This window comes from Dendropsophus ebraccatus, chromosome 14 (assembly GCF_027789765.1).
Source record: "Dendropsophus ebraccatus isolate aDenEbr1 chromosome 14, aDenEbr1.pat, whole genome shotgun sequence".
In the NCBI taxonomy this organism is placed as follows: Eukaryota; Metazoa; Chordata; class Amphibia; order Anura; family Hylidae; genus Dendropsophus; species Dendropsophus ebraccatus.
In genome coordinates this window covers 57,178,516-57,199,693 of record NC_091467.1, presented here as the reverse complement: position 1 = coordinate 57,199,693, position 21,178 = coordinate 57,178,516, and the positions used below count along the sequence as shown (strand labels likewise).

The 21,178-nt window shown below is 45.8% G+C and overlaps 1 protein-coding gene across 1 annotated transcript in view; it reads left to right on the top strand.

Moving 5' to 3' along the window:
* The window catches only part of MXRA7 (matrix remodeling associated 7), a 35,425-nt gene that overhangs the window by 5,232 nt on the left and 9,015 nt on the right, over positions 1-21,178 (top strand). The window contains exon 2 of the mRNA XM_069951550.1: positions 10,205-10,265. Within this exon, the coding sequence (XP_069807651.1) occupies positions 10,205-10,265 (61 nt within the window). The remainder of the gene's footprint in view (positions 1-10,204; positions 10,266-21,178) is intronic.

Below are 21,178 nucleotides of genomic sequence, written 5' to 3'. Positions count from 1 at the left end.
TTTGGGGGGTGTTTTTTTTTTTTTTTTTTGCAAAGATGTTTTGGGTGCAGCTGCACACAGGCACGGCCCATTTGGGGTAAAGATTGCCACACATGTCTGGAAAATCTATCTGGATTTTCAGGATAGATTTCCCAGATCAGCATAGATTTCCTGAGCCACAGGGTTCTCTTGGGCACAGATACCCTTTAAGATTTTTCCTAAAGGGTACATGGCCCGGAAAATAGGTCCAGAAAATATAGGACATGTCCTATATTTGTCCAGAAATCTGGCACGGATGCCCCCTAGAACCCTATGGTGGCATTCAGAATTACTGTGTAGTGGTGGCACAGGTAACTGCAGCTCATCTCCTGTTAAAGTGAGTGGGAGCTGAGTAGCAATAACCTGCACCAACACCACACTGTGGGCAGAGCAGGGCGTATACTGGATATGGGGGTCTCTGCAACAACTCCCCCCGAACACCCCATTTATGAGACATTAATGGCCTATGTTATGGATAAGCCATCGATGTTATAAACCTAGACCACCACTTTAAAGGTGTTAACCAGGATTTAAAAAAACACAGCTTTTTTTTAGCAAAAACAGCGCCACCCCTGTCCTCAGGTTGTGTGCGGTATTACACTTCAACTCCATTCACTTCAATGGAACTGAGCTGCAAAGCCACACCCAAACTAAGGACAAGAGTAGCATTGTTTCTAGAAGAAAGCGGCCATTGTTTTTCTAAACCTGGCCAATCCCTTTAAGGTTTCTAGACATATTTATTGTGACTTTTTAAAAAGTTGGAACATATTTGCACCATTTCACTCCACTCAATGGGTGACAGAATTGTACCATATGCATCATAAATCATTCGGCCCCAGGGGTACTCCAGCGAAAATCTTTTTCTTTCAAATCAACTGGTTTTAGAAAGTTATATAGATTTGTAATTTACTTCTATTTAAAAATTTCCTGTCTTCCAGTACTTATCAGCTGCTGCCTGTCCAGCAGGATTTTTTTTTTTTCAGTCTGACACAGTGCTCTCTGCTGCCACCTCTGTCCAAGACAGAGCAGTAAAGGTTTTGTATGGGGATCCTGTCTGGTACAGAGATGTCAGCAGAGAGCACTGTGTCAGACTGAAAAGAAAACAACATTTCCTGCAGGACATGCAGCAGCTGATAAGTACTAGAAGACTTGACATTTTTATAGAGAAGTAAATTAAAAATCTTTATAACTTTCTGTAACTAGTTGATTTGAAAGAAAAAGATTTTTGCTGGATAACCTCCTTTTATATTGGCATAAGATAAAATAGGACACGATGGAGAAGTGGAGTGAATGGCAAATAACAGCCATAATTTTAAAACAATGGCAATTATTTGCCGCTCAATTTTTTAACAGTGTGGGAACATAGCCTTTCTGTGTTTTCAATCCACTCCTGGTTTTGGTTGAAAAATACTGTGTGGGAACATAGCCTAATACTGGACGTGGTTGTAGCGGCTTCAGTATTGTGCTGCCCTGGAATGGTTAATGCTTGTCATTCCCATGTGAGTCAGTGCAGCAGAGCTCCAGCCTTACAAGGCAAAGATCCTCTCTCAGTCCTGACTCACAATCACGCAGAATCTCACAAGTTCACTTTTTCCACGAATGATAAATCCATTTTAACCCTGATCCCACCCGAATGAACCAGACTTTCCAGCCTCATGACCCCCTGGGCTGCATTGTGCCTCTGTACTTCCCGTCTTTGGGCCCTTGTTTGGGTCGTAGTACAATTGCACCGTCAGGGGAACCCCAGGCATTTCCAGCGTTAGATATCACATTGCCGAGACTTTAGTCTTATCTGCATCTTGCACAATCTAAAGTATGGCTGGAACCTGACAGAGGAAGTAAGCAGATTACGGACTGGAAAAGATTAAACCATTTAAATCTTCCCTGCCAGCTAATTCTAATGACAGGAGGTTACTGTATGTGAGGTCAAAGAATAGTGTCTAGTGCCACGGCCATAGATTGGATGTGTCAGGTAGTCGCATGGCCGCTACCCCTGTAGACCCAAGCCATCCTTGCTAGAGATCAAGAAGCAAGTGCTAATGGATGCCTATGCAGTCACTATATCTGGTCCTACTGCAGATAGAGAAGATCTGACTCTATCCACAATACTCCATTCCCTCATTGGGCAAAGCTTTAGGGTGTTCAGTCATATCAGTCCCGACCAGGCCCACTAGCCACATAAGACCCTACCAGTAGTACAGATGTTACAGGTTTAGCATTGGGGCCCAAACAAATGGGAGGCTATGGAGCTAATGAATGGTGATGTATCCCAGAGTCATACAAAGTAAGCCAGAATAATCAATAGAATATAGAAGGAAGTAACATGGCACTCACCCAAAGATAGCAAAAAATCCCAAAAGTTTATTCCATGTGAACAGTGGTCATCAGGTGTGGACGAGTGAACGGGCCTGTTTGCTTCTACACACCTGATAACCACTGTTCACATGGAATAAACTTTTTGGATCGTTTGCTATCTCTGGGTGAGTGCCACATTACTTCCTTCTATATACTATAGATTGCTTATGTTTGTGCGGCCCAGCAGAGCGATTAATCATGCCTTGTAAAGAAACTGCAATGAGGGCCCATGTCCCTGATCAGCACTCGTTGGTTTACGTAGATGGCCCCATATTGGGCCTTTAAACAGTACTATTCTGCTGCTTAACCCTATACTGTTCCTGTAGTCTTACCTTTTTGTGCCCCCTCAGTGCCCCCCTCACAGTAGCAGTGCCTCCTTGATGTTCTCCGTCTAGTAATAGTGACCCAATACTGTCCATAAAGGAGCATTTTTACCACAGCTAATATAGTTATACTTGTAGGATAAAATGTAATGTTTTGGCAAATACATTCATTTAGTAAAGTTGCCTCCTTCTCCTGATATGCTGCTCTTTCCCTTCCATTGTTGACAGCTCGTTGTCTAGGTTACTGACCACCACTCTGCTCTAAAAGCAGTGAGGGGGATGATATGTATACATATAGGGGGAGATTTATCAAACATGGTGTCAAGTGAAACTGGCTCAGTTGCCCCTGGCAACCAATCAGATTCCACCTTTCATTCCTCACAGACTCTTTGGAAAATGAAAGGTGGAATCTGATTGGTTGCTAGTGGCAACTGGGCCTTTTTCACTTTACACCGTGTTTTAAATCTTCCCATAGTGTAGATGTATAGAAAGAGTGTATATTTATGATATAATATATAATAATATGTATACTATATCTATATACAGTGACCAGGCAGACCACTGCTTTTAGAGCAGAGTGGTGGTTGGTAACCTAGAGTTATCAACAAAGGGAGGGAAAGAGCAGCATATCAGGAGAAGGAGGCAAGTTTGCTAAATGAATTTAACTGCAAAAACTTGACTGATCCTATAAACTATATGAATTGTCATAAGAATACCACTTTAATAACACCCTCTAAAATTAATTGTGCCTCTTCTGTCTCATCACAGTAAAAGTGTCAACTTAGTGCCCTCCTCTCAGTGGTAGTGCCAAACACAGTTGAGGTCCCTCCTTAAAGGGGTAGTGTGGCGTTTAACATTTCTTCACTAAATAACACACATTACAAAGTTATAAAACTTCCCAGTGTTCCCCCCACCCCGGAAGTGGAGGGGGGCCGGCATGAGGGACGGCTGGAGCGGTCGGGTCGGCCTTCCGAAGATGAAGTCGTCGACCCAAGATGGTGGCCGGGGGCGACAGCGAACACGTAAGTATAATGCACCAACACTTCGTGGTGGGGGGAACATGGGGAAGGGGGCCATTCACTTAAATAACACACATTACAAAGTTGTATAACTTTGTAATTTGTGTTATTAAGTGAAGAAATGTTAAACGCCGCACTACCCCTTTAATGGCTCACACAAGCCACTTGGGGCCTTCATATACTAAAGTAACCCCCCAAATAAAAAATGAATACTCACCTAACCCGCTCCCACAATACTTATCAGCTGCTATATATTCTGCAGGAAATAATGTATTCTTTCCAGTCTGGAGAACAGGAGAGGTTTTATATAGGGATTTGCTCCTGCTCTGGACAGTTGGTGGCAGCAAAGAGCACTGAGTCAGACTGGAAAGAATACACCACTTCCTGCAGGACATACAGCAGCTGATACGTACGCATTTAGTCTTAATATTAGCTCGTTGCCACAATGTTGGGTTAATAAATAGGCTCTGCCCATTCGCTTGATACCAGCCATTTGGTCCAAGCGACACTATACAATAAGCCTGATATCTGTCTATAACACCCGCCTCAGTGTATGTATGTCATTGTGTTCTGCAGGTTGACTCCCCTACCACCCTGATGTAATATACGCTGGCATCCATCTTACCATTGTTTCTTTTTTTATCATCAAGTCCAAAAATATAACACAATATGCAAAGAGATGTGAGATTAGATTGTTCAACAATGAGTAAGAGCCGGATTATATATTCACATTGAATATCCCTGCCTTTAGTGGCTGGAGTTCAGAAAGTGAGTCAGTGTCTTTGAGGAGGATACATCAGTCATCTGTGGGGCTGGACCAGGCAAACATGGAGACATGCCATGGCCTACTAATGATGGCCCATGGCAATCTGGGCATGCACTACATGAAGCTGGGCTCATACATTAAGTTGCTTTGTAGTCCAATGATTTTATAGGATTGGAGGGCTAGCATTAGGAAAGACTTTTGACGCAACAAGCTGACAGATAGGGATCAAACTTATAAGTGGTAACAGGGATGGAGAAGAAATTGGTTGTCTGCAAAAAGAAAGCTGTTAAAGGGATTCTTCAGCGAAAATATTTTTCTTTCAAATCAACTGGTGTCAGAAAATTATACAGATTTATCATTTACTTCTCTTTAAAAAATCCCAGTCTTCAAGTACTTATCAGCTTCTGTATGTGCTGCAGGAAGTGGTGTATTCTTTCCAGTCTGACACAGCGCGCTCTGCTGCCACCTCTGTCCATGTCAGGAACTGTCCAGAGCAGCAGCAAATCCCCATAGAAAACATCTACTGCTCTGGACAGTTCCTGACATGGACAGAGGTGGCAGCAGAGAGCATTGTGTCAGACTGGAACGAATATACCACTTCCTGCAGCACATACAGAAGCTGATAAGTACTGGAAGACTGGTGATTTTTAAAGAAAAGTAAATTACAAATCTATATAACTTTAATTTGAAGGATCTTTTTTTTTTTTTTTTTTTTTGCTGGAGTACCCTTTTAAAGGGAATTTCCATGGTGCCTGCTGGGTTCTGTTATTATAGTTTGCTCTGGTGCCAGTTTTGCATTCTTCTCTCATTAGGACATTCTTCAGCTATTTTGGCATACAGTCCTGTATGTGTGATCGGCCCGCTGATAGCCCCCGTCTCTGGATATTATAAAGGCAGTTGTCACAGTTGTTGACGCGTGTTGACTGAGCAGATTCCTGATAACATATTGAACATTGCAAAATGCTCACGCCTCCAAATCCTTCCATGCCAAAGCCGCATAAGGACTACTCTCCAGACTGACCAGTGTGCATCGACTTGTCCTGGGCCAGTTACATAGACAGGGTTACCTGAATGCTGCTGCATGTTTTCTCTCTTCTTGTGAATGGTGGTGGTCCCTTAGGGCCATATTCCACCGGACGATTATCGTTAAATCGTTCGAATCTAAACGATAATCGTTCGGTTGAAATGCAGTTAACGATTAACGAACAAACAAGAAATCGTTGATCGCTTTATAAGACCTGGACCTATTTTTTCGTTCCTCGTTCGCAAAACGTTCGCATATCATTTGCATTGAATAAGACGTCGGTCAGCCGTTCACAGTAGATACGAACGCAATAGCGAAGATATAGCGAAGAAAAAACGATCGCAAATACGATCATAAGTATCGATTATGGTTCCATGGAAATGAGTCAACGTTTTCAGGTCTTTCGCAATAGCGGTCGTTTGAGATCGTTAATCGTTAACGATTACACGAACAATAATCGTCCGGTGGAATAGGGCCCTTAGATCAGACCCCCACCAATCAGCTAGTTATCCACAGGTGATAACTATGTTAGTTATGGAGCGTTTACACAGACAGATTTATCTGACAGATTTTTTTGAGCCAAAGCCAGGAACACACTATAAACAGGAAACAGGTCATAAAGGAAAGACTGAGATTTCTCCTCTTTTCAAATTCATTCCTGGCTTTGGCTCCCAAAATCTGTCAGATAAATCTGTCTGTGTAAACACACCATTAGTTTAAACCATTTGCTGTTAAATAAACCAAGAGACATTATGTACTCCATGGACATCAGTCCCAACGATATCTGCAATCACATTTCTATTGATTTTCACCCTCTTATTAATAATAGATGAACATTAGACATCAGGAAGAACCATTAGAGAGAATCCTGAACTCCAATACAAAATCTGTAATGATACATGAATTATAGTACTGGCCTGGGCCACTTTAGGGGACAGGGAGTCCTACAACTTCTGCACTTCTGTTTGTAGTCCAGAAGGGTCAAAGCCGGGCCAGGGGCTAATAGGAGAAGGCCCACATGACTGGGGATGTAGGCAGCGGGAAGAGTAAGAGGGGGTGGAGTTAGGGTAATCAGAGGGTATTTATTCTGCCTATAGGCGGGAAAAGCCAGTCCACGCGGTCTGGCAAGCTGTCCCTCCCTCCCGCCCTTTGTCCTCGGATAGTTTTGGGTAGTTCGTCTTCCTTTTCCCCATTTACTACATTCTTGAATGTCTCTAATTCTTCTTAAAGGTTGGTGATTGGCAGAGGATTTGGGGCTTGGATGGTTGATTCCTTAGGTTGGTTAGGGCCATGCAGCCATGTGGGGTCATTGCAGCTAGACAGGTGGAGGTCCTTGGAGTTGGTGTTAAGAACTGGGTTACAGGAGGGATTCATGACAAGGGTATGGTCCCTACCTTTTCATTATAGCGGGAGTTTACTATTTGGGGTTTTTGGAAGGGAGGCGGTCCCCCTTCAGGATTGTCTGGTCTAAATTGTCAGCCTTCAATGACCTCCCCTTCTTTATGGGAATTGGATGTTGGAGGAGGTTTTTCCATGTTTTGATATCTTTGGTATTTTGCATAATTTAAATTTACATATATATATATATATATATATATATATATATATATATATATATATATATGTAAATGTTGTTGTTTGTCATAATAAAATGGCTGCTGTGGCAAAATTCATCCAAGCAATGTTTCTGTGTTTGTTTCGGACAATAGGAAGGGGGTGGGTTGGTAGTTAACTTGGGAATATGGGAGGAGGGGTTAGTCCAGGCCCAGACTGGCCATAGGGCATTTCTGCCAAATGCCAGAGGGGCCTCCCCCCTCCGGCCCGGTCCTGACCCCCTACATGCCCACCTGGCTACTTCCTACCCCCCAACTCACGTGATTGGCTGTGCTGCAGCATTAGGAGGAATTTAACAGGTCAGCTGTCGGTCTCCGTGCAGTTCGGCCTCCTCTTCTTCTTTTGGCCCGCCTGCTGTGACGTCACGTCTCCTTACATCCCCAGCGCTACCCTAACATTGGCGTTGGGAAAGTGAGGGCAAGCCCTGGGGACGTGCCATTTCCTGATTCGCGCCAGACAGTTTTGTAACAAGTGGGCACTGCCCGCCAGGCAGTAACGGTTCATGAGGAGCAGTGAGTGCACGCACTAGGAAGGAAATGTTTAAAAATTAAAAATAAAATGATCCTTTTAATAAAGCGAAGATGGGAAGCCGGGGGCCCTAGAATTTAAAAATAACATAAAATAGGAAGTTGTGAACTACACCTCCCAGCATGCCCTGACGGCTATAGACCTTCAGGAACTGCTGGGAGTTGTAGTTCTCCCTACAAATTTTTTTATTATTATTTTGTAGGGAGAACTGCAACTTCTAGCAGTTCCTAAAGGTCTATAGCTGTCTGGGCATGCTGGGAGTTGTAGTTCACAATCTATGTTGGGTGTTGCATTTTTTATTCATGTAAAATGAATACCCCAGAACTATGTAACACGCATCACCATTGATTGAGAACTACACCTCCCAGAACTACACCTCCCAGCATGCCCTAACAGCTATAGACCTTTAGGGACTGCTGGGAGTTGTAGTTCTCCCAACAAAGAACTTTTTTTTTTAATTAAGGTAAAATGGATACCCCAGAATTATCCAACAGTTCCTGAAGGCCTATAGCTGTCAGGGCATGATGGTAGTTGTAGTTCCCAATCTAGGGGGTTGGATATTACATAGTTCTGGGGTATTGTAACAATAACACCTAACCCCATAGATTGTAAAATACAACTCCCAGCATGCCCTGACAGCTATAGACATTCAGGAACTGATGGGAATTGTAGTATGTCCAACAACATTATATAGTATATGGGGATCTTCAGTAGTGTCTGTGCTGCAGTGACATTTAATCATAAAATTTTCCCCGTATGGTAAGTGGGCCTGGCCGATTTTCAGTTACAATTGTGGGCTTGGGTTTGTGGACCTGACGCTACAATACCTAGTCCTGTGCATGTCTTCATTACATAAAAATGGTCTGTCCCTATATTAACATGCTAATAAATACAATGATTTATTGGAACAAGTAACAGCTGAACACCCAAGAACAATAGCAGAAGAACGGGGCGAACTGCATTGTGACTCTACCGGGGTCATTATTCTTTGATCCTATCAAGAGATGTGTTATAAATAAAGAACTAGTGGATATCTGAATGGAGAAGTGAGCACATAGAGCTCTGAGGGTGATTCAGGAAAGATTAGGGTCGCTATTGAGGGTCGCTATTGAGGTCACCTTTCATATACAAAAAAAGAATCTCGGCACTCACCTAATGAAGAAATGCTTATTTATTCAGTGTAAATAAAGCAGGTACATGGTGGACGTGTTTTAGCTAACATAGCCTTTATCATCTGATATAATTATTGTTATATAGGAAAATTATCATTCTATATGTCCATAGTTAATGAGAGGTACAAAGTATTTATAGCCTGATTCCACCTAGGTGTGCCCATGGCAAATTACATAAAATCCTAACATGATTAGATCCAAACGCATTACACAAGTACTAAAATAACTGTAGAACGGATCAGGCAAGGTTTAGAAGGTCAGCACTCCCATGGTCATTCATCATGGTCACCATGATGAAGCGATATGGCGCGAAACACGTTGGTTTTAACATTGCACTAATGAATTAAAAGTTATGTTTTAATCTTTCTTCTTACATGGAAATGCTGACCTTCTAAACCTTGCCTTATCCGTTCTACATGAATACAGCGTCTAACTAACGCCAGGACTCCTGCACCCCACCCTCTTTCCCACATGATCTGGAGCTGGACAATACAGGTGCTGGGGGAGATGACCTCTTTCCTTGTTTGTTCGTGTTTGACCACTAAAATAATTGATCGGGGTTGCAGGGACGTAGCTAGGATTCACGGGGCCACATAGCAAAAATCTTTAAGGGGCCCCCCTCCCCTACGCACAACACAAAGCAATATATATATATATATATATAAATATATATATATATATATATATATATATATATATATATATATATATATATATATTTTTTACTGCTGGTGCACTGATAACCCCTGACCTCTGCACATTTTCATTTCCTACAGAGGTCAGAGGTTATCAGTGCAGTAAAGCAGAGATCTTTGTCTTCTGCTTGTTAACCCTTTTTTGTGTTGCAGCATGTAAGGTAACATTGGGTCACTTACACACTGCAGTACATAAGGGATTAAGCAGAAGGACACATGATCTTACCTTCTCACCCAGGCCCCCCTCCTGCACAGGCACCATAGCAACTGCCTACCCTGCCTTTATGGTAGCTAAGCCACTGTGGGGTTGGGTTCTTACCAGAAGAAGACAGAATCTAGAGACAGGCTGGATCATAATATGGCGTAACATTGCAGGTACCAAACGTAGTGCCTAGAAGTCTGCTTAGAAGTAGCCAGGACCAGCAGTTATACCATAAGTACTAGTAGCAGATCATAGAAGTATCTAAAAGTCTAGACTGGGACTAGAGCCACAAAAACTTAAAGTATTAGACAGGGATCAAAGTGGGAAAGAGGAAGAGCAGCCAGACAGAACGTAATCAGGGAATGCACAAAGAACATTGACACTCAGGCAATGAGTGACAGACCTGGCTGAGTTTAAATAGCAGCCCTGAATTGCACATGAGCCACGAGAATGGAACTACTTTATTCATGTCCATGTTTTTCTTGCAGGAAGAAGACTTTGAAACAGAAAGTGATAAGATTTTAAAGATCAATGAAGCAGATGACGCAGGTGAGCGAGATTCTCAGGCTATTGTTTTCATGTAGAACATCCTGCCCTCCGGTCTCTATGGTGCCATAACAACTGTGTTTTAAATTAGCCTATTTTCTGATGTTTTTATGTTCTGTGTAGTGGACAGATCCATATATAAAACAATCAAACAACAGTACAAACAGTGCCCAATTAAAACAGTACTGCTATAAAATAAATGATGAAAATTATGGCAGTAATAAGCCACGGCTACTAGACCATTGGTGACTAATGGACTCTGTTTGCTTGCATAGGTTGCCACCACAAAGGCCAACACTGGAAACTACGTTATACTGTACCTATGTTGCAATCTCTCCTTTATTCATTCCTGTACATCCCAGTTATGGGTGTCTCTTAAAGGGAATGTGTCATCAGAAAATGACTTATTGTTTAAATAATGTTTTTATGTTAAATATTTTTTTAAAGACTTTTTGTTGACATTTTTTCTAATTTTCCATTATTCTATCTATATTATAAAATTATCCTGAGATCTTGCAGTTCCCATTCTCACCACTGGGGCTAAAACTCAGCTGAGACTTCCTGTTGTGTCTGTGTTGATAAGAGGAGGCTGCTGTAAAGTGATCTGTACAGCATTGCAACGACATGTGACACCGGTAGATAGAGGAGACAATAGCAGCTCCCTGTGGAATGACCTCTTCAAAGGTCACAGAGCGTGTTCAGTAATGTTTCCCATTTTTCTCACAGACTCTGTCTATTGTCTATGTCCATGAGGCTTGCTGTAAAGCATATCACTGAATGCTGTTTAGAACAGCCCAGACAATATGGCAGCCCAACATAACAATGTACAAATAGTGAAATAATAAAAAAATACTGTCAGAAAATAGAAACAGATTGGAATAAAAGAATATTTTTTAGTATCTAACTCTAATCAGTAAAAGAAAATGTAGGTGATACATTCCCTTTAAGGGTGCATTACATGTCCCAGGCCACGTTTTATAGAGCCTATTACACAGCTCCATGATCATGTGACCAGAACTACAGATGCTAGATTGTTTGTGCTGCTCTTTGCCTTATTTAGCTGTCAGTTGCACATCTCCTATTACAAAGGGAGATGTGCAGCTGACAGACGATAACTTTTTGAATTGTCACAATTGAGGGATCAGCCAACTATGACTGATCGCTGGCCCTATAACATGAGGAGATATCAGCTGAGAATTTGTCTGTGACCATGTTGCATTGCAGCTTGGATAAGTAAAGATGGTCATGTGACAACCCCTAATTGGCGAAGATCAAGAGATATTTACTCTGGGTGCCACGTGTCACACACCAGAGACACCAGCTCCTGAATACCCCTAATTGTCCCAAGAAAATCCATTCCAGCAGTCGAAATCACTTGTGGGTCTCAACACAACCCCCTTAGCTGCGACACAGAACAATCCACCCAGTACAACACCCGTTTTCTCCAAAATCCCTGTGTAACCCTAAAGTTAGGTCATGCAACAACTCCACAATGCTCAGCAAATTATTCAGACTCAATGGGGGAGATTTATCAAACATGGTGTAAAGAGAAACTGGCTCAGTTGCCCCTAGCAACCAATCAGATTCCACTTTTCATTCCTCACAGACTCTTTGGAAAATTAAAGGTGGAATCTGATTGGTTGCTAGGGGCAACTGAGCCAGTTTCACTTTACACCATGTTTGATAAATGTCCCCCCTATGTTCGCCAATGACACGGTTTACAGTTTACGGTTTATCAGCCAGAATAATCTCCAGCTAACTAAGCTAGCAATCCCTGAATTGTTGTCCCAGTCTGGACACACGTCTGCTGCCACATGTATCAAGGCAAATGGGATTTAATAATCAGATGTATGTTTAGTGACTGCGGCTCAGAGAGAGCGTCTCCTGTTTCTGAGGAGCGGAGATGTAGACGCCCACAGGTCCGTTGGCACGGCTTCCCTTAGTGGGCACCGCCAGTCTGTTTGCTAACAAGCAGACACTAATGAGAAAGCTCAGATGAAGCTTTGTGTACAAAATTGCGGAGGTGTCGGTAGAGCCAGTGACCCCATAAATGGAGCCCTTCTGATCCACACAATGGCATGGTTGTCAGCCTAAAAGAAAAAACTATGGAGAATTCAAAGACGGGTTCTCTACCTAGCTGACCATTTCTATGCCAGAGTGCATGATCACAGAAAGTAAATGTGATGACATAAGCTTCGTAGTGTTACCTTGCATCGGAGCCAGAGATGATGTCACTGCAATGGGACAATACATACCAGGGGCAGATATGGGATATGCATGGCCATAAGATGGGCATATGCCAAGTGGGGGCACCAACAAGCCACTCTGTCCTGGTCAGCATTACTACATATAGGGCATACAGCTGAGAACTTCACCCTCCAACACAACATTTGCTGTGAACCACGGTGGCTCCATAGTTCTAGACCCTTCAGACCAGCTCTTTAAGGGCCTGTGATGCCCTTAAAGGTTTTACACCAATTGTGCTTGCATTTTTTTTGTGTTTATCCCAGCTGGGATAAGTATTGCTGCTGGTCCCATTCACACTCTAAGGGCCCTATTCCACCGGGCGATTATCGTTCAGATTATCGTTAAATCGTTCGAATCTAAACGATAATCGTTCGTTTGAATAGCAGTTAACGACTAACGACCGAACGAGAAATCTTTGATCGTTTAATAAGACCTGGACCTATTTTTATCGTTGCTCGTTCGTTCGCATTGAATAAGAAGTCGTTCGGTCGTTCGCAGTAGTGACGAACGCAATAGCGACGACAAGACGACCGCAAGAACGATCATAAGTAACGATTATCTTTCCATGTAAATGGGTGAACGATTTCAGGTCTTTCGTAATAGCGGTCGTTTGGATCGTTTATCGTTAACGATTATGCGAATGATAATCGTCCGATGGAATAGGGCCCTAAGGGTCCCCATACACTTGATACCCATACAGGGCCGGACTGGGGCTAAAAAGCAGCACTGGCACATGAAGCAACCTTCCACTCCCACAATCCAGTTGTAGGCTATTTCAACCACCACCCCCACCCCCACCACTATAGGCAATCCCCGTATAGGTAATACCCACCCTATAGGCAATCCCCCCAAAGGCAATCCCCCTTCATGTAGGAAAACCCTCAATTCAGGCAACCCAATTCCCCCTGCAGGTAACCTCCCCATAGAGTAACCTCCCTCATGTAGCATCCTCCCTGTAGTAAGCCTTCCCCACCCCTGTAGGCATCCAACCTGTAATAAGCCTCACCTACCACTGTAGGCATCCCACCTTAAAAAAAGAGTGGCCTGCCACAAGAGTGGCTGGCAGAGTTGGGAGCCAGTGGCTCCTCGTTCTGTCAGTGGACCACATTGATCTATAAACGCTCATTAGGAGCGCCTGTAGTTAAAGGCATAGGCGCAGTGGTGGCCTTAGGCATATGACTGGTGGAAGGCGAGGGGGGGGGGGGAGCAAATGCCAGCCTTACCCCACCCCGATGATGTGCCATTTTCCCGCACATCACCAGAGGCAGACATGACGGGTCCAAGGAGGGGCCATAAATATTCAGAAAGTTATATAAATTTGCAAATTATTTATATTTAATAATCTCAAGTCGACCAGTACTTATCAGCTTCTGTATGTCCTGCAGGAAGTGGTGTTTTCTCTGCAGTCTGACACAGTGCTCTCTGCTGCCACCTCTGTCCAGGGCAGGAGCAGCTTTATTGGGCAATACATGAATCACTGATCTTCGGTATTTTTTTAGGTGTCAATCAAAGCATCAAAGACTAGAAGTAGCAGTGAGCACATCTACACCCCTCCACACCCTGCATCCTCGGGGAGCTGTCTCAGATTATCTACAATGGATGATGGAGAGAGATCCCCGGGGATTCTGGGTGTGAATGCTCCTATTCCTCTCTGTGTATGGCCACCAGGTGCTCTAACACTTATTATTGGAGTGGATCTCCCGAGCAGGCCCGGACTGGTAATCTGGCAAGCCGGGCAAATGCCCGCTGGGCTGGCCGGATTACCAGTCCGTGGGCCGCCCGGGTTGCACAATAAAAAAAAAAAATCACCGATGCGGCCCGCTCCTCCCACCGCGCAGCCCGCTCCTCTCTTTCCGGCCCGCTCCTTCCACTGCAGCCCGCCCCTGCTCCTGGCGTGCTCATCCAATCAACTCGGAGCAGGAGCGTGGGGCCGCTGCAGCTGGCTGTGGCGCATGCGTTGTACATGCACAACAGCCAGTCGCAGCGGCCCCACGCTCCTGTTCCACATTGATTGGTTGAGCACGCCCGGAGCAGGGGCGGGCTGCGGTGAAAGGAGCGGGCCGCACGGAAAAAAGCGTGCTGAGGTGGAAGGAGCAGGCCACGGAGGGGTGAGGTGGCAGAAGCGCCGATTCGGACAGGCGGGGGGAGGCGGTGGCAGGGGCGGGATTGTCAGGTGGAGGAGTGGAGAGGGGAGGGGGGGATTTGTCAGGTGGGAGAGTGTGAGTGTGTGTGGGGGGGGTTGTCAGGTGGGATAGTGTGAGTGTGTGTGGGGGGATTTGTCAGGTGGCATAGTGTGAGTGTGTGTGGGGGGGGGGTTGTCAGGTGGGATAGTGTGAGTGTGTGGGGGGGGTTGTCAGGTGGGATAGTGTGAGTGTGTGTGGGGGGATTTGTCAGGTGGGATAGTGTGAGCGTATGTGGGGGATTTGTCAGGTGGGGTAGTGTGAGCGTGAGTGGGGGATTTGTCAGGTGGGGTAGTGTGAGCGTGTGTGGGGGATTTGTCAGGTGGGGTAGTGTGTGAGTGTGTGTGGAGTGTCAGGTGGGGTAGTGAGTGTGGGGGGGATTTGTTAGGTGGGCTAATGTGTGAGTGTGTGTGGGGGGATTTGTCAGGTGGCATAGTGTGAGTGTGTGGGGGGGGGGGGGGTTGTCAGGTGGGATAGTGTGAGTGTGTGGGGGGGGTTGTCAGGTGGGATAGTGTGAGTGTGTGTGGGGGGATTTGTCAGGTGGGATAGTGTGAGTATGTGTGGGGGGATTTGTCAGGTGGGGTAGTGTGAGCGTATGTGGGGGATTTGTCAGGTGGGGTAGTGTGAGTGGGGGATTTGTCAGGTGGGATAGTGTGAGTATGTGTGGGGGGATTTGTCAGGTGGGATAGTGTGAGCGTATGTGGGGGATTTGTCAGGTGGGGTAGTGTGAGTGGGGGATTTGTCAGGTGGGGTAGTGTGAGCGTGAGTGGGGGATTTGTCAGGTGGGGTAGTGTGAGCGTGTGTGGGGGATTTGTCAGGTGGGGTAGTGTGAGCGTGAGTGGGGGATTTGTCAGGTGGGGTAGTGTGAGCGTGTGTGGGGGATTTGTCAGGTGGGGTAGTGTGTGAGTGTGTGTGGAGTGTCAGGTGGGGTAGTGAGTGTGGGGGGGATTTGTTAGGTGGGCTAATGTGTGAGTGTGTGTGGGGGGATTTGTCAGGTGGCATAGTGTGAGTGTGTGGGGGGGGGGGGTTGTCAGGTGGGATAGTGTGAGTGTGTGGGGGGGGTTGTCAGGTGGGATAGTGTGAGTGTGTGTGGGGGGGGTTGTCAGGTGGGATAGTGTGAGTGTGTGTGGGGGGGATTTGTCAGGTGGCATAGTGTGAGTATGTGTGGGGGGATTTGTCAGGTGGGATAGTGTGAGTATGTGTGGGGGGATTTGTCAGGTGGGATAGTGTGAGTGGGAGATTTGTCAAGTGGGGTAGTGTGAGCGTATGTGGGGGATTTGTCAGGTGGGGTAGTGTGAGTGGGGGATTTGTCAGGTGGGGTAGTGTGAGCGTGAGTGGGGGATTTGTCAGGTGGGGTAGTGTGAGCGTGTGTGGGGGATTTGTCAGGTGGGGTAGTGTGAGCGTGAGTGGGGGATTTGTCAGGTGGGGTAGTGTGAGCGTGTGTGGGGGATTTGTCAGGTGGGGTAGTGTGTGAGTGTGTGTGGAGTGTCAGGTGGGGTAGTGAGTGTGGGGGGGATTTGTTAGGTGGGCTAATGTGTGAGTGTGTGTGTGGGGGTCAGGTAGGGTAGTGTGTGAGTGTGTGTGTGTGGGGGGGGGGTCTTAATTAGTGTGCCCCTGTCAGCGGCCGCCCCTCCGAAACATCATGCTCAGACTGACGATAGTGCCGCCCACCCACAGCCCACGGGACCGCAAGTTTATTGGGAGGATACGGCCTGCGAGGAGATCAGAAGAGAGAAGGACCCGCTGTATTTCAGAATAAGGTGAGTATAATGTTTTTGTTTGTATTTGGCAATGCGGGGGGGGGGGGGGGGAATGGGGGCTGTATTATGGAGCAGAGCACAGGGGGAATTACTGTGGGGGTGCAGCACGGGGGGATTACTATGGGGGTGCAGAACAGGGGGAGTACTATGGGGACAGCACAGGGGGATAACTACTATGGGACAGAGCACGGGGGGGGATTATTACTATGGTGACAGCACAGGGGGGATTATTACTATTGGGGCACTGCACAGGTGGCCTTATTATTATATGGGAGCACAGCAGGGGATTCTATATACAGGGGGCAACCCACATACCTACTAACTTTACTGTAGAGATGAGCAAATCGGCTGAGGTTCGGGTTTGTAAGAACCTGAATTATCGGTTTCTGATTCCCGCTGTCTGGACGCTCCGTGGAGCGGGTGGATACAGCCAGAGGACTGTCTGGAAAACTGGGATACAGCCTATGGCTATGGCTGTATCCCAGTTTTCCAGGCGGTCCTCAGGCTGTATCCATCCTCTCCACGGAGCGTCCAGACAGCGGGAATCAGAAACCGATAATTCAGGTTCATACAAAGCCAAACCTCAGCCGGTTCGCTCATCTCTACTTTACTGCACATGACACAAAAAAGTGGAAGTTGTTGTAAGTGCGGAACCTAAGATGTTTGTCTGGCAGGTTCAGAAGAGATGAATTGTAGCTGCAAGAAATCATCATGGAGGTCTGGGCCGGATGGAGAGGAAGAGGGAAAGTGACACCTCAGAACAAAGAAGACGTCACCTGTGAGTCACTGAATGACTTTTTTGCCTCAATTTGAAAAAGGTTGAGTAACACTGCTCCATGTCATAATACACACACTGCTTTTATCAAGATTCGCCCTGTAGTCAAAATTACCTAGGGGGGGGGGGGGGGGGGTTTAAGGTGGGGTAGTGTGTGTGTGTGTGTGGGGGGGGGGGGGTCAGGTGGGGTAAGTAGTGTGTGGGACTAGGACTACAATGCCATTAGCAAAACCATGCAGCACCAGAAGTCACACTGATGCCTTATAGAGAAAAGACACGCGCTGCTGGGAGAGGAGCTGCAGGAACGGGTCACAGGAGAGTTGTTGTTTGTTTGTTTTTTTCTCTGGTGGGGGCACTGTGGGGGGGACACTAGTAATTGGAGCATAGAGGGGCTTTAATCAAATATATGGGGCACAGATCGGACTTGAAGTGAAAAATATGGGGCATAGAAGAAGGATGTAAATATACACGTGGTGTAAACTGCCCACAGCAACCAATCACAGCTCCTCTTATATTTTACTAGAGCTGGAAGCTGAGCTGTGATTGGTTGCTGTGGGCAGTTTACACCAGGTGTATATTTACACCCTTTCATAAATCTTCCCCTAAGCGTTTACTGTGCAAGAAAGAGGCAGATCAGCTAGGACAGGTGTGTGTGAGAGCCGGTGATGCAGCACATCGCACTCACATTGTCACACAGTGTGGCTCCTGGCAGTGTCACTCTGGTTGTGTCCCCTCTGTGTTACCTGGAGGAGGTGCACACTATAGAGAATGGAGGAGTACGGAGGGGGTGCACACTATGGAGAATGGAGGAGTACGGAGGGGGTGCACACTATAGAGAATGGAGGAGTACAGAGGGGGTGCACACTATAGAGAATGGAGGAGTACGGAGGGGGTGCACACTATGGAGAATGGAGGAGTACGGAGGAGGTGCACACTATAGAGAATGGAGGAGTACGGAGGTGGTACACACTATAGAGAATGGAGGAGTACGGAGGAGGTGCACTCGAGAGATTGGAGGAGTACGGAGGTGGTGCACACTATAGAGAATGGAGGAGTACGGAGGTGGTGCACACTATAGAGAATGGAGGAGTACGGAGGAGGTGCACTCGAGAGATTGGAGGTTGAGGGGATTGAGCTGTGTGGGGAGAGGCAGTCTTGGATCTGTGTTTCCTTTGGTGTTTGCAGTATAAGTTAATGTGGCCTGGGGTGTGAAGTTACATGTTGGGGTATGCATTTTAGGCCTGTGTCATACATTTTTTGGGGGTCCAGGTTATGAATTTGTTTCAGCGTCTGTGAATTCCATTTAGTCAGCAGTCTGAGATAATTTATTTAGGCGTCGGATAGGGGAACAGCACAATGACAGGAGTGGGGAAAGATCCTCTGTAATGGCTCTGTATTCTACCTGTGACTGTCTGACCACTGCTGTATACTCTCAGCATCTATGTACATCTGCTATGGGATATCACTGCTGTATACTCTTCTATAGTCTGCAGGGAGTAATACTTCACATATGTAAAAATTTCTGCTCAACATGTGTGGGGAATATATATGTGGGCTGGTGGGGTTTGTGTGCCAGGGCTGCTTTTCAGCCCCAGTCCGGCCCTGCTCCCGAGAATGGCAATTTAGTTACCTGCTGTGGTACACAAGTCATAGCGAACACACCGACAGCTAAAGGGTAACTCCGTCTAATATATAAGATAGAATAGCGTTTTAAGCATTTCACCCCTCTCTAAAATCAGAAGACCTCTTGTACTGCCCCCTGCTGCCAAATTCTTATAAAATTATATATACCTGCAATTGCAGCTCCCACAAGGTTAACCACCCATATATATCCCAGATTACCCATGAAGGGACGGCCATAGGTGACTATGTAAATACCCGATTACACGGAGCAATTATCTGCCGAATCAAACAGATATTCCCCTGTATAGTAATGACAACGATCGACCAAGGAGCTCAGGGGGCACCCGCTGACCGCAGCCGCCACTTCAGCCAATCACTGACTGGGATGAGACAACACTGAGGCCAGTGATTGGCTGAGCAGGCTGTCACTGCAGAGTGACAGCTGTGGTCAGACAATAATTGTTTTTGACGGTGGGGGGGCGGGGATACATTTAAAAGGAGAAGTCCCATGAAAGTAAAAAAAAATCAGAGGTATACAGACAGGTACTGGAACCAGGGTGTAGCTAGGAGGCCCCATAGCAAAAAACTGTATAGGGCCACCCCATGAATCATGTGCGTGCCCCCCCCTGCCAGTCCTGGGCCGGGCAGAAGGTGCTCTGACAGGTCCGGGAAGGCAAAGAGAATGAAGAAATGCCACTAACAGCACCTCCCGCCCCTCCCCTTGGGGGGTGAGTGCTGCAAGTATAAGGGGGGCTGTTATTGCCTCCCAGGGTGGTGGTGCTGTTGAGATTGGGAAAGGGCTCTGAGAGTGGCCTACCATGATGGAACCATGCTTTGCCAGGGCCTGACCTGGGCCCAGTAGCACCTGCGTGATCTGCCATCATGGTAGCTACACCACTGCCAGGAACATAATAAAGAAGTATACTTACCCATTCTCGCCCAATCAGTGACAGGGGCGGGACAACACAGCAGTTACTGACTGGTTGAGGGGGCAGTCCATCAACGGGACTGTGACGTTTCAGCAGCAGAAGGGCCGTGATGTACACAGAACCTGGACAAAAATTACTTCCGGTGACTGCACAGAGAGCGGCGATACAATGGCATGGGGACGGGTAAGTATACATTATTTATGTTCTCACACACCCCTGCCTGCAACCGATTTTTTTACTTCATGGGACTTCTCCTTTAAGGGTATGTTTCATTGCATTAACGCAATAAAGGGCTTCTGGACAACAATTAAATAATGCAAGAGTGAACACAGTGTGAGGTCGATATCTCCACATACAGGTTCCATCATATCTTAGCTATAGGGGAAGCCATGAGCTTAGATACCCTGCTGGACTGTGATTCCAGGACTACTTATATAATAGACAGCTCGAGCTACTAGGAGCTTTGGTGTTACTCCAGTAGTCAGGAGGCTGCATGGGATGGAACATCATGTGTTATATCTCCTGAGACGTAAAATCAAAGACTAATGGAAAAGCGCTGGGTATTAACTTAGACTTCAAAAAGAAGAAGCATTTCAAGGAATGTGAAGCAATATAAACCACAGAGTATTTGTTTTATTCCTCATAGAAGCTCCCGGGCCCCAGTGCTAAGGCTTTACACTATCACTATATAAGAAACTCATGTAGTGCTGCTTATATCTTATAGGAGCTCAGATTTTAAAGTACTCCAGCGAAAATCATTTTCTTTCAAATCAACTGGTTTCAGAAAGTTTTATAGATTTGTTATTTGAAAATCTCAAGTCTTCCAGGACTTATAAGCTTCTGTATGTCCTGCAGGAAATAGTGTATTTTTTCCAGTCTGTGCTCTCTGCTGCCACCTCTGTCCCAGACAGGAACTTTTTAGAGCAAGAAAGGTTTTCTATGGGAATTTGCTGCTGCTCTGGACAGATCCTGTCTCGGACAGAGGTGGCAGCAGAGAGCACTGTGTCAGACTGGAAAGAATACACCACTTCCTGCAGGACATACAGAAGCTGATAAGTACTGAAAGACTGGAGATTTTTAAATAAAAGTAAATAACAAATCTATGTAACTTTCTGAAACCAGTTGATTTGAAAGCAAAAGATTTTTTGCTGGACAACCTCTTTAATGCTACCTTCACCCCATCATAAGGCCAGTATATCTATAAAGGTTTACTGAGCCACCCAGCAGGCCTTGGTGGGGTAATCTAATCATTGGGTGTCAGACAGCAGGAAAGGTTTTCTGTGGGGGTTTGCTCCTGCTCTGGACAGTTACTGACATGGACAGTGATGGCTGCAGAGAGCACTGTGTCAAACTAGAAAGAATACACCACTTCCTGTACAACATACAGCAGCTGATACGTACT